The sequence below is a fragment of the Gavialis gangeticus genome, unplaced genomic scaffold, assembly GCF_001723915.1.
Source record: "Gavialis gangeticus isolate Ggan-Ray unplaced genomic scaffold, GavGan_comp1, whole genome shotgun sequence".
NCBI lineage: Eukaryota > Metazoa > Chordata > Crocodylia > Gavialidae > Gavialis > Gavialis gangeticus.
This window is the reverse complement of record NW_017729025.1, coordinates 77,408,704-77,422,060: the sequence shown is the minus strand read 5'-3', so window position 1 is coordinate 77,422,060 and position 13,357 is coordinate 77,408,704. Positions and strand designations below refer to the sequence as shown.

General features: G+C 41.8%; 1 protein-coding gene across 1 annotated transcript in view; it reads right to left on the bottom strand.

Annotated features, from left to right (window-relative positions):
- Window positions 1-13,357, bottom strand: part of RYR3 (ryanodine receptor 3) — a 666,405-nt gene that overhangs the window by 375,603 nt on the left and 277,445 nt on the right. Inside the window, exons 20-23 of the mRNA XM_019518966.1 lie at window positions 3,321-3,537; window positions 2,978-3,082; window positions 1,089-1,192; window positions 116-199 (exon numbers count right to left, since the gene is read on the bottom strand). Of these exons, the coding sequence (XP_019374511.1) occupies window positions 116-199; window positions 1,089-1,192; window positions 2,978-3,082; window positions 3,321-3,537 (510 nt within the window). The remainder of the gene's footprint in view (window positions 1-115; window positions 200-1,088; window positions 1,193-2,977; window positions 3,083-3,320; window positions 3,538-13,357) is intronic.

Genomic DNA, 13,357 nt, shown 5'->3' with positions numbered 1-13,357 from the left:
AGCTATGAAAGTGCCTGCTACTAGTCAGTACTATCATGTGAACATACATTTTAAGTAAGGTACAAATAATTAGTAATTATGATGAATATACAGCAATTGTAATAAAGATACATACTTTTTAGGAAGTTTGACCTTTTTAAGATCTTCCTCAGCTGCTAGATTAGAGTGAACAATGTGACACCCAAGGGCCAAAAGGGTTCTAAAAAAATTAAAAGTTGGTTGTTATAAAACAGTAAAATTACAGCTCTCATCATGTCTTTAAGAAAATGCTGTTTTTCTTTATCAAGTTTTTGTTACTTACAATACATAAACACAGTTCTAATCCCAGATTTACAAAGTATTATAAAAATAAATATTCTGAATGATCAAAACCAACAAAAGTAATGAAGGATATTAAATTCAAGTTAAAAATAAGTTTTAAATATTATAGGGCATCTTTACATGTGTTCTGGGGTAGGACGGGAGCGCTTTAATTAGAGCAGCTCTTGGGAGCCACTCTAAAGTGCCTACAACGTCTTGTGTATTCAACTTCCTGTGCTTTAAAATGGTGGCGGGGGCATTTTAACTAAAGCTTGTTCATTGAGATTTAGTTAATGCACCCATTCCCCCCCATCATTCTGAAGCACAGGGATGCTGAATAAACATGATGTGGAGTCTGCAGGCGCATGCCAGCAGACTCGATTAACAGAGTCTACTCCAATGCATGCTAATTAACACACATCAGATCAGGCACTGAGCACGTGTATAGGTACTCTTGAGTCTAATCAGGTTTGTCTTTCAGCAATTTCCAGAACGTAATACTCAGATGGACATACCAACAGCAGTAAAGCCAGAAGGGTTGAGCCTGTGTCCTTGGGTATATTTGTGCAAAAAAAAGAAAAAAGAAAAAAAAGGCTAAAGTCTGCTATTTCAGAATGAATACAGAACTCCCACAGCAATAATGGTACAAATGGTTTTGCATAGATTTTGGACCTGACTGCCAAAATGATTTACATTTTAACCACCTGTATAGTATGTGGTATCTTAAAATGAAGATTCAACAAATATATCAAATTTGATTGTGTTTTGGTCTTAAATTTAAAACTCACTTTAGAGTTTCAGCTGACATTTGCAAGTTATAATTCTTCTCTGTTTCAGGTAATTTTGAGAACTCCACAAGACAAGGGTGTTGTCTTTTATTATCATCTCGTACCTGCAATACAAAAGAAGAAAATAAACTGTTCAATTACTAAAGTCAAACCAATCTTAGTACAGCAAAAATGTATTCGTTCCTTCCGCAGATAAAAGTATTATAAACCATATTATCCATCTTTAGATACCTAATGACAGCTATTCAGTATTATATAAACGAGCCTTTTCATGATAAATTAATCATGGGAACATTGAAGAATGCCCTTTAGCTATGAAATGTAGTAAAAGACACAAAATCTGCATAAAAAGACCAACAGTAAGCCAAATTCTGCAGTTCTCATGCAGTAAAAATCATTAACTGAATGTATGAGTAATTCACTGAGTCAGGATTGCAGAATTTACTGTAATGTGCACAATCTCATGTAGAAACCTTATGGAATCATTTTATATTGTTTTCCAGTTCTATTAGAAATAATGCATTAGTTTAGATAAGCATCTAAAAATGATATGCAAGGCCCATGGCATATGTGCAAGTAAAGGTATGATGTGCATGGTAGGAGGTATGACTGTGTGACTGAGCATCACATTCCATCACACCTTATTACTGGTGCTGGGGGAGCCTGGGATCACTATCTGGGGCTGTCTGGGCACCAGCAAGTAGCAAACTCCAGCAGCCGTGAGTCCTGTCAGCTGATGGGTCTCCCAGCCATAGAGGTGCATGGTGTGCCCCTGCAACTGGTTGCCTGGATCAGCTTATGGGGTGCCCAACTGCAGGGGTACATGATGCACTCCAGTGGCTGGGAACTCCATCAGCTGATGAACATCCCAGCTGCGGTGGTGCACCCTGCAGCTGGGAGCTCCAGCCAAGGATTATTACTAGCAGAGTTCCATGTTCCATCAAAGCTCCAGCCTTACATGAGCTACATGTTCCATCAATGGTGTGATAGGAACCAGCCACAATGTTATTTCATATTTTGTGTGAAATAACTTTGCAGCTTATTCCTTGTTTTATCATGCCATTAATTAATTGAACATGTGGCCTGATAATAACTTCAGACGTGATTAATTCGTTAATCATGTCTTAAGTGTAACATGTGCCAGGGCAAGTATTATCTGAAAATGAAACCACTTATGTTTGCAAAACTGTGTTGAAAAATTTGAAAAAGAAGCCTCTTTCACATGACAGCTAGTACTTTTTGCAGTGAGCAGTCTAAAATTACTATTAAAAATCTTTTACCATAGTATCTTAGTATATCTGCTCGTGTTCCATTTGAAATATAGACATTCAAAAGCCTGCCAAATTGAAATGTTAACAAAAGTTAACTCATTATTTTTTTTTTAAATCTCAGATGACCCATTCTAATTCATTTTGAAGGACAGGCTGAGATTCAGGTCAAGTTTTCCTTTTCCCATTCATCTTATGAAACTGCTTTCTCTCATTGGCAATTAAGAGGGTGAGCTGCTATTGACACATATTCTGCTCTCTCTGCCCAAGTTCATAGCTACATTAAAAAAAAAAGCTTTGATCAAAGACAGAACATAATCTCCACCTAGGTAAGATTTTTTATTGAAATACTTATGTGAGCCCCATCACCATAGTAACTGATTGCCTGTCTATGGTGCCTCATTACAGATAGGATTTCAAGAGCTTTCAGTGTTGGCCTAACTGGAAGCTTTACCAAAGCATCAAAAGATGCAGTGTTAGGCTATCAGCAAGCACTTTAGAAAATTCCTTCCCATAAACCTTCATTAGATTAGCAATATCATTTAATTACAGGAAGTCCTATAAGCTCCCTGATAAACATAACTTTTATTGGTTCCTAGGCAATTACTGACAGAATTGTACCTTGCCATATGTCCAACCAAGCTCTATCTTATTCATTCCCCATAGCTCATGGATATTTTCAGCCAGTTTATCCCTGATCTTCTCAAGATGAAGTGGCAAAACAATCTAAAGAAGAAAATTCAAATTCAAAAAATTAGAAAAGATTCAATAATGTTCCATTCTCCTAAAAAAACTTCAGCTATAATAAATTACACCAAGACCATTTACCATATTATCAAATATTGCCTTGCCCATAAAGTTCATGGCTAAAACAGGGTATGGTCTAGATTTAATGCTTTTAATTGCTTGTTTAGGTTCTAGATAATATGTATTTTACACTTCCTTAATTATAAGGTGGACATACCTGGCTGGTGTCTATTGGACAAGGAATGAAGGAAGCTTGGGAGAGGAACTGTGTTGTACCCAGCAAATCCCTAACTCCATCAAAATCTCTCTTATACTCTTTTACTGGTTCCAATTTCATCTTCTCTTTCGGAAGCAAAGCTTCATAGCAGGGAGCATAGCCAGCGGGAGGCAAAAACTTAAACTCTCCATGACGTCCACCCAGTAGGAAACGAACCCTATTCAATTGGAGTGAAGAAGTGAAATGCTTTAGAAGCACAGCACATATTAACAAGGAAACTAACCAATTAGGTGATAAAAATACTTCAGTTACTTTAATTTAATAGCTGTCTATAAAGATCTGCATTTACTATTTAAAGTTTAAAATAATTATCTAAGAATAACCAACGCTAACATTAGTATAATCTACAATTTGATTAAAACAGTCAATCCTTGCTAAATGCAAAAAATGACTAACTCATAAATTCCTATTTCAGAATGCATTGGTTTTATTTTAAACAGATATGGGTGAAGTTCTTAAAAGTATGCGTGATTTAGGGGCAAAGTTCAATTTCAATAGGAGTTTTCGATGTACTAACCTAAATTCGAAAAATAATCTATGTACCCAGTGTGACAACAGCACCTTCCAGGCCTGGTACTAGTATGGCCCCACCCTTGTCTCTGAGCAAACTGCCTGCCTTGTTCATCTGCCATGCCTTGTTATTAAATGATTGTGATATTAAATAGGCGGGAGGCTTCCCTTTGTGTGCCCAAATGACCATGGGGGATAAGTACACACTCTTACCATTCCTACATGTGTCCGATGCCTTGCTGATGTTTCCTCTAGCTAAGTAGCACTAGGACCTGTGCTCCAGAGTCTCATATGGGGCTCTCACTCCTCACCAGAGCTCGAGGTCCCAGCGCCCTTACAGATATTTTTTCCAGTGGTTTGCACTGGGTTCTTCCTTTAGACAGACAAACATACACAACACACACTGGGCCCCGGCCCCATATACTGGGCTCACAGCCCCTCATTTCTCCCTCACTGGGGCTCCTTACTGCCCCCTCACAAGGGCTCCTTTGGGGTCTTCCACCCCATGGGGCTCAAGTGGCTGCAGCCATGCCTGGCCCTCTAACCCTACAGCCTTACACCCTGTGAGGCTCAGGTGGCCACAGCTGTGCCTGGCCAACTCTCAGGGCCTCTGCAACCTCAGGTCTCATGGGGAGCCTGCACGCTGCTCCAGGTCCCTTCACTGACCTGGGCCCTGCCCATGAGTCTGGGCTCCCCCTGTGTAGATCAAACCCACCAAGGATGTTGGGGTTTTCAGGTGCCCCTCCTTGCCTTTCACTGGGGAGGTAACTGGCCTGGCATTTCTGGGGAGCTACCCCACCACAGGTAGCTCCACCAGGCCACCCTTCCCCGGCAGGGTGCAGCTTAAGGTCATACCCAGGACCATTGAGGCTTCCTCCTTCCCTATAGCCTCACCCTTTAACCTCCAAGGTGTTCCAGGAGCAGCTCAGCCTGATATTGTCTCCTTGGCTGATCAACTCAGACTGCTGCCTTTCTGGCCTAAGTTTGAAAATTGCCGCCACAGTCAGCCACTTGGCAGCCGCATGCTCCAGCCCTTAAAGTGACGGAGCACTAAAACTGCTCCATCACACACAGGAATAAACTCAACACATATGCTAGTTACTTGAATCTAAGATGAGGTATTTTCCCCCACCAGTCAGCATGGGGAGAAAAGCTCCTGATCTTAGATTTGCATACAAATCAGAGGTGGGCAGGGGCAGGCAGTTTCTGTGGCTCTGAATCTGGCCCTGAGCCCAGTTTGAGCCAGATTCAGACCCACAGCAGCTTCCCGCTTGCCTTCTATAGATTCTGCTTCCCCCCCACCACTGCCCCACCCCTTCTTACTCTCAGGTACAGTTTGGCTCAGGCTAGATTTCCTCCCAGGCATGGAATACATGGACACTCCATCCCCTGCCTGGCCAATCAGAAGCGCCAATATTGCTGACTGGCCAGCAGGGGGTATGTTTCCACATGCTATACTCCATGAGGTAACAGAGCTGAGGAGTGTCTGACAGTAAGGGGGTGGGGAAGGGGAAGAGACAGACTGGGGAGTGAGAAGAAAGTGCAGAGATTGTGGGGATTGAGGGGGCAGCAGAGGCTGTGAGCAAGGTGGGGGTGCTGGTGGCAGGGAGGACAAGAAGGCTGAGAGGGCAAGGGGGCCACCTGACCCCTTCCAGCCACCTAAACCCCACCCAGCCACTGATTTCACTCCTATAGCAGTGGGGGAGGGGAGGGGGGATGGATTAAAGACAACCCTCCAATAATTAGATTATATACCTGCAAAATTATAGCAAATTTTTACATTTTCCATATATAGAATCTAATTATAGAGGAGTAATCTTAAATTCAGGGTCAACTTAAATTTGAGTAAATACAGTAATAATTTTTTCAAGAATAAGTCTATGGTTAACATAAGCAATATAGTAACTGTTATTTTGTTGCAAAAATTCTAAATCTAATACACACACACAGTTACAGACATGAGTTTAGTTATATTAAAAACATCCATTTACAGAGTTCTATTATTCCCTTTGCCTTATACTTTTAATAAGAGAATGGACATAAAGGTAATAAAAGAAAACTACCTGCCTGGGTCATCAAGACCAGTGGGGGCCAGCCTTTTTAGCAGGTGTGCCACAAATTAGTTCCCTACCATCTCAGAGTTCTACTTTGATCCCCTTCCCTTGCCCTATTTGCTGTTCAGCTTCCCATCTTGTGCTCCCTATCTGATCTGCTGCACTGTTTTCTGCCTCCTACCTTATCTGTGGGTGTGCTGCCTGTCTCCTACCCAGTTTGCTGTATGCCATGCACAAAGGTTGCCAGTGCTGCTTGTGGCACACATGCTGTAGGTTGGCCACCTTTCATCTAGGTCATACTGTAAACTGATACCAGATCTGAAGCAAATTAGGCTAATCATTGTTGGCTGCCTACATACAGTGATGAGAGATAATTAGCCATATTAGTTTGAAGGCAGGCAGAAGGTAGGACAGATATGCACCTTATATACTAACTAAGTCAGAGATGCATATGCTTTCAAATTCAGTCGCTTACTTCATTATATGCTATGGAGTGACTGCAGGAAGCAGAATTTCTCAATAGAAAGCAACAGTTAGAATACAAAGAGTAGAGAAACAGGAGGAAAAAAGAGGGGTGAGGTGGGTAGGAGAGAGAAAAATAAAGTAGTGAATCCATTGAGGGACATAGGAGTCATAAAAGCTAATCCAAGTAATGGGGTAAAGAATCCATAGTATTGGTTTAATGTATGGTTAATCCATAGGTAACATAATCCTGTCCGTGAATGATTTCATGTTCTGCAATTTCCTGTTCAAGTTATTTTTTAAAGTTTCGTTGTCTAAAAACAGCTACTCTGAGTTTAGTTATAGACTGTCCAGGAAAGTTAAAGCATTTTGTCACAGATTTGTGTGACTTTTTGAAACTGATATCAATATTCATTCTTTCACATAAGGATCACCCCACCTATCCAATGTAGACAGCAGAGGGGCACTGTAAGCAGGAGAGGGTGTATAGGGCATTGGCAAAGGAGCAGGTGAATGAACCTCAGATGTTATAATTGATCTTATTTGGTCTAGTGATAATGTGTTCTAATCCTGTTGCTGGAGAGATGTAGCTTGAGGGAGGACTTCCTGTAAGGAAGGACAGGTTTGTCTCCCATGGCTACCTTGAGATGGTCATTATTTTCCAAGAGGGACTGGATATCATTAATGATATGCCTAAGGTGTTCAAGCTGGGGGCTGTAGGTGACAACCAAAGAGATTCTTTTGTCCTTGTCTTAGGGTTGGTGTTGTAGCAGGTCAGAGCAGAGTCTGACCCTGCTTTATTGATTTGACCGGCTGTGGTTTCAGTATTGTATTGTAAGAATAAGAATTCCCGCTCCAGATCTGGAAAATGAACGATTCAGGCTTTCTTTCACTCCCCATGTCTATTTATTATTCTGCCATAATTAATAGTACATCACCATCTCACTACTTTACAGTCTTGTTGACTATCTTGGGCCATTATATGAAAATCTGATTTTTTTTGTTCCCAGAACTAATCGTTATGTAGTAATATTGAAGTATCCCTACAGATATGGGAGTACTGGAGTGGCAACGAGAAATTTTTACTGGCACTGCCCAAGAAACTATCTATTGTCAAAATGATGCAACATATTGGCTCTTCCAATATATCATTTTTTAGGGTAGATAGCCCCTGTTATATGCAACACTCTACATTCACTTTCCATTCACTTTAAGTTAATAAAAATAGTTTTAAAAATGTATTTCTTGCTTTTCCAATTTCTGTATTTTAATTAACTGAGATAATATCAATAAGTATTTCATAGAATTTCTTATTCTTGCATAATATCTACTAAAAGTTAATTAGAAATAGATGATCTTATTGATTCACAGTATACTCAAAAAGTTAAATATATTGTTTATTCAACAGAGAACATAGTTTTATCACTGGAACAGACAAAAATTATCTTAAAATTAAAGTGGATATATTTTTGTAGAACATATTGCCCAATGTCCAAGACAGCTGTGACTGCAACTCTATCCATTACATTTAATTTTCCTAGGAAGAATGACAAAATATGTCAAACAGCTAATATTCTTCTAGGATACAGACAGGTTCTGAGAAAGGGAGACTCCTGTGGTACCAGCATTTAACATACCACCTGTTCAGTTACTAACAGTGGAAGATGCTTATCTCTAAATAGTGACATTTCAAATCAACACACCTGGATCCTCATTTTTTTCAAATTCTCTTAACAGTTTAAAATATCTATTTTTAATTACTTCTCTGTCAGTTAATTTATGTTATCTTAAAAAGAGATTAAACAAATTGGAGTAGAATTAAAAAAACTATGTTTTCAGGACAGAGATTTAAATCGCTCCCTTAATCATCTGAATTACAACTGTGTTATGTTTTTATAGGAGAAGTTGCTACAAAGGATTTAAACAGCTCAGAAGAGGTTGCTGTGTCAATGTAGGAAAGGACCAGGGTTGGCAACTGTCAGCAAATTTATGGATTGCCAGTAAAAATTCTGGCTAAACATGGCAGTCAGCAAATTCTGTAAAAAAACCCCAAAACTTCAGCTATCAGTGAACACACTAAGCAGTCACAGCTTGATTGAAGTGTTGACAGAGAACAGAGGCACCACCTAGTGTCTGAGCAGGAGCGCAGCACCTTGGAGGCAGCATCCTCTCAGCTCTTCTTTGCTGTTGATGTGTCCTGGGCTGCCTGTAATACTACAGTTTCAGGTAGGCTTCCTTAGGACAGGCTTGTCCAACATACGGCCCACAGGCCGCCAAGCAGCCCTCCAAGCTGTTTTCTGAGGCCTGAGGTGCTGCGACAGGAAATGAAAGTAAACACTGTACTTCCGTTTTGTGTGTGTGGGGGGGGTGATGTGATACTGCTTCCTGTGAGGTCTTTGAATATGGCTCGCTGGGTGATGAAAAGTTCATGATCCAGCCCCACATTCAAAAAGGTTGGACACCCCTGCTTTAGGACATGTGCTGCAATGGGGAGGGGCATCGTAGTGCATCATAGTATAGTACAGTATAAAAAATTACAGTCTTTTCACTGAGAACTCTAGCACTTTCCAGCACAAACTTGGACTTTCTCTCAAAGGGCTGTTTAGTTTGTTGCCACTCTTTTGTCATTACTGCAAACAAAATGCCAGATTTGGCTAAGTTATAACTTTTGCAAAATCTCTGTTTGCACATGGTCAATAAAGACTTGAGTTCATCAGCTGAATTCAATTAACTATGCTCCATCCTGGACCTGAAAAGGATGAGCAAGATTTTCCTAACAACTTATTCTTTCTGCTGTCGATAATGAACAGCACAACTAAAAACAAGGAGATTTTATCTTCCTGTGCCTTCACCACTCTCTGTGGATACCCAGATAGCCTTGAGGAGGAAAAGAAGTAATCAACTTGTTTGAAACAAAGAAGAAAGAAGAGCTAGAGTGGGAAGAGTGGCAGCATAGAAGGGAAATTGGGAAATAAGAGCTTAGCATAGAAAACAGACTGGGAGCGAGGGTATGAAGGGATATTGGGCCTGGCTGGGAAAGGAGACTGATCTAGCCTAGAGACAGTTTGTAGGGAACATGGAAGAAGGCATCAGGGTTGAGGGAAAGATGGGCAGAAAGGTCCATCTACATCATCATCATCATCAGTATCTCCTTCTTCCTCTTCATCTCAATATTGAGTCGCTCTTAATTTTCCATTTTCTTTTCTAAACTTAATTTGTGATATATGAATACCAACTTCCCAGAAGTGGAAGTCTTTTAATATATTTCTGGTTTTTGAATGGATGATTCCCTAAACTGACCAATTCCATTCTGCACATGCAGTAGTGTATGGAAGTGTTAAAAGTTTCTGCCACTGTAACTGGACTGCAGGTTAGACATATTCTTTCCACCGTGACGAAGGAACAGTTTGTTTTGATTCAATTGCACTCCACATTGTCTTATGACTGAATTGGCTGCTTCCTGCTTAGCTACTTCTGCCAGAATTGTTTGTTTTATATCTTTTAAAGTTTGTAGAGATAAGCCTACAAGCTGAATCAAATTCACCAGCAAAAAGCTCATGGTCCTGGAAATGTGGATCAAGAAGGTAGAAAGCAGTACGTTCGAGAGTTATTACTTGATTTTCCCATGCTAAATTTTGTCTATAATTTTTTCTTTTCAGTTTTTGTAAGTGGACTTCATTCAGCATTCTTGAAAATATGTTTCTTAATGATCAGGAACTCATTCTCAGTGGGTGCCTCTACATGTGCCCCCAACTGTGCAGTTGTTACTGTGCAGTCATTTAGTACTTGCAGCAGCCTGCAAATGTCTGCGTAGTAACCCATTACCGCACAGTCCCGGTGGTGCACAAGTAATTTTCAACCCACAGGTCCAAACCTGCGTTGAAGTAGCTCATCACTACAGTGACATAGCATGTTATGTAGATGTGCCCAGTATCCAACAATGTAGAACTATCATTTTCCATATTCTGAATGAACTGGGCAACAGGCTCAAGCACAAAAATGAATTTTGAGTTTCTCATCCAAAAGACATCGTCATCAAGAATGTCAGTGAGGATATTTGAGAGCAATACCTGGCCACTTCTTCTTCAATAGCAGCCGACTTAAAGCACTTGCTTGCACATCTGAAGATTTTTGAAAGATTTAATAGGGGATGTCCTTTGAGCAGAACAAGGCTTACTCAGTGTGGATACAACTGAGTGCTGTACTAATGGATGCTGAAATATGAATGCTGGTACTTGTATTTTTTTGAAAAACTTGACAATGCTTTTTAGTTTTAATAGACATCATAAGAAAATTGTAAGAACTTCAGCATCAGAAATGAAAAGCTGCATCACACAGGCAGCACATGCACGGGCTCTGTGTGAAGCTTTGGTCCCTGATTCGATTCAGTGGAGATTTGGCTTGATTTGGTAGCTGAATCTCCAAATCTGAATCAAATCAGAGGACCCTTTAATCTCTTCAATGCAATTTGGAGAGATTCAGAGAGATTCAGTGATTTGGATGTGGATACAGCTTTAAGTATTTTTTCTACATACCTCTAGGTAGCAGGGGCTCTGAAAGCTGCGGTGCTGGGGCAGATGCAGCATTCCACAGAAGCACGGGAGACTCCCCAGTGCACTTGGCAGTAGACCCAGAAGTGGATCAGAAGCACTTCCAGGTCCACCAGGGAATGTGCAGGGACTCCCCCCCACACCCTCCCAGCTCAGGGACTGGTGCCTCCTGGGTTGAGGGGGGCACTCAGGGTCCCTCTGTAGCCAATTGCTGGGCTGGGCTGGGTTGCAGGGAGGCCCCCAGCGCGTTCCCCAGCAGACCCGGAAGTGGACCGGAAGTAGTTCTGGTCCACTTCCAGGATCACTGCCAAGCATGCTGAAGAGCCCCCCACACTCCTGTGGGACGCTCCGTCACCCCAGCACGACAATGATAACTAGCCACGCTGCTACTTCAAGGTATGTAAAAAAAAACTTTTAAAGCTGTGCCTGAATTGCTGATTTGCCGAATCAGCATTGAATCATCAGATTCAGATTTGGCTGAATCAAATTGGGGACAGTGATCCGAATCAATGAATCGAATCACTGTCCCTGATTCAGGCTGGATCCAAATTTTAATTGAAAGGGCCCGTTTCACACACCCCACATAACACAAAAGAGCAGAAGACGACCAGAACTTGCACTGAGCTGTAACAGATTTTCCATGTATGTTTTTACTAAAAAAAAAATCTATACACATGATTTTGGCTTTCTACAACTCTCCATAATCTTACAATATTGCCTGCGCTTTTAATTCAACCAGTAGTCTTTAGTTCTGTTTCTAACAGCTACTCCAAGACTCCAGAGTTGAGTACTTCCCAGGAGCTTTACAGAGCACACTGCTAGATCATCTGGAGGGAGTAGGTGGCTCCTCCTACTCACAGCAATTGCTATGGATGCAAGGAAGCCCTGACTTCTGGACACTTCTGACCTATGTCACTGTGATGACTGCTTGGGTGCAGATAGAAAATGACAATTTTTGACTGATCTGCCCACAGAAAACAGTCTATAGCCATGACCAAACAAGTACATGGCTGCAGTCAGCTTAAAAAATGGCAGATCGGGTGAAAATCTGAACCCTTATTGCATAAGGGATGAGATGAAGATTTTCAAAACTTAGCATCTTCTGTAACTTCTGTCTGTGCTGCCTGCCAGCCTGTCACTGTTTTCAGAATGGGAAGGGGAAAGGGAGTTAAGTCTGGTTTTTCAGCTTCCACTTCAAGGTTGGGGGATGCTCCAATTCACCCACCCCAACCTCTAGTGCTGGCAGACGAAGCCCTAGAATGAGTTCCCTCTTCTCCCTTTCCCCCCTCCCATTCTGAAAACAGGGACAGGTTGGGGAAAAGGAGGGAAATCCATTGCTATTCCCATTGCTAGGGAAACCAGCCACAAGCTGGCAGCCAGTAGCTAGATTCTCCTCCTCTTGGAACCAAGAGTGAACTTCTGCTTGGTTTGCAGGATCATTGTAAATGAGAACACCTCCTGAAACATGTTCTCAGTTACAGAGGGGAGCTGCACGTCTGTCTGTGCCCCTTGTGTGCACCTTCATGCAGCCAGTTACCTCTACTAGCTGTTACTGTTCCTATTTGGAGATGCCTGCAGTTACAATTGATGGCCAGTGGGAGAACCTTGCCCATGTTGATGGTTTTGATTGCTCCCTCAGCACAGAGCAGCTCATCTGTAGTCCCAAGAGATCCCAGAACCTTCTGCTCAATCTCTTCTTTGGTTTGCCAAGCTGTCCATTTACCAGACTAGGAAGGTGATGCTGGCTGAAGGGGACCTCGGCACCTGTAGGACTGTCTTCATTTCTATCCATATGCATCTTCATGCAGAGTTTCACCGGGCAGCATCCAACAGCTCTTAAGATGCATTTGGGAAGCAATGGACATTGGCCAATGTTTTGCCTTTGGGGTCCTCCCTGAGGACCCTTGTTATCAACTTATAAACTTCACTCCTGTGTCTGTTTTCTCATTGTTGTCCCAAGGAATCTTACTGTGCACTTAGTGGCCTCCTTCTAGATGCTGGGTGCATCCACATGAAATATTTACTGCAGAGTTGCCTAATTAGCTCCACAGTAAATACCTGGGCATCTACACACGTGGCCCTCTTATATCACAGGAAATTAATAAACTCTCCAGCAGGGTAGTACTACTAAATACAAATACTACTCTGCTGGGGAGCTTTTTTGTGCACAGCAACACATGCAGCTTCTGACCCAGCTGGCTGAGGCACAAAGGTGCTTTAGTGTAGCATCTGATTACCAGCTAGCCCTGCACTGAAGCATCCTTGTACCCCAGCCAGCCCCTCTGCAGCACACTGAGCTGAGTCAGAACAGCCCCAGATTAGCAGGCTGATCCCCCTCCTGCCCAGTCCTCCAGCTAGCCAGGACTGCTCTGACCTGGTTCAACATGCTGTAATCCTGGGT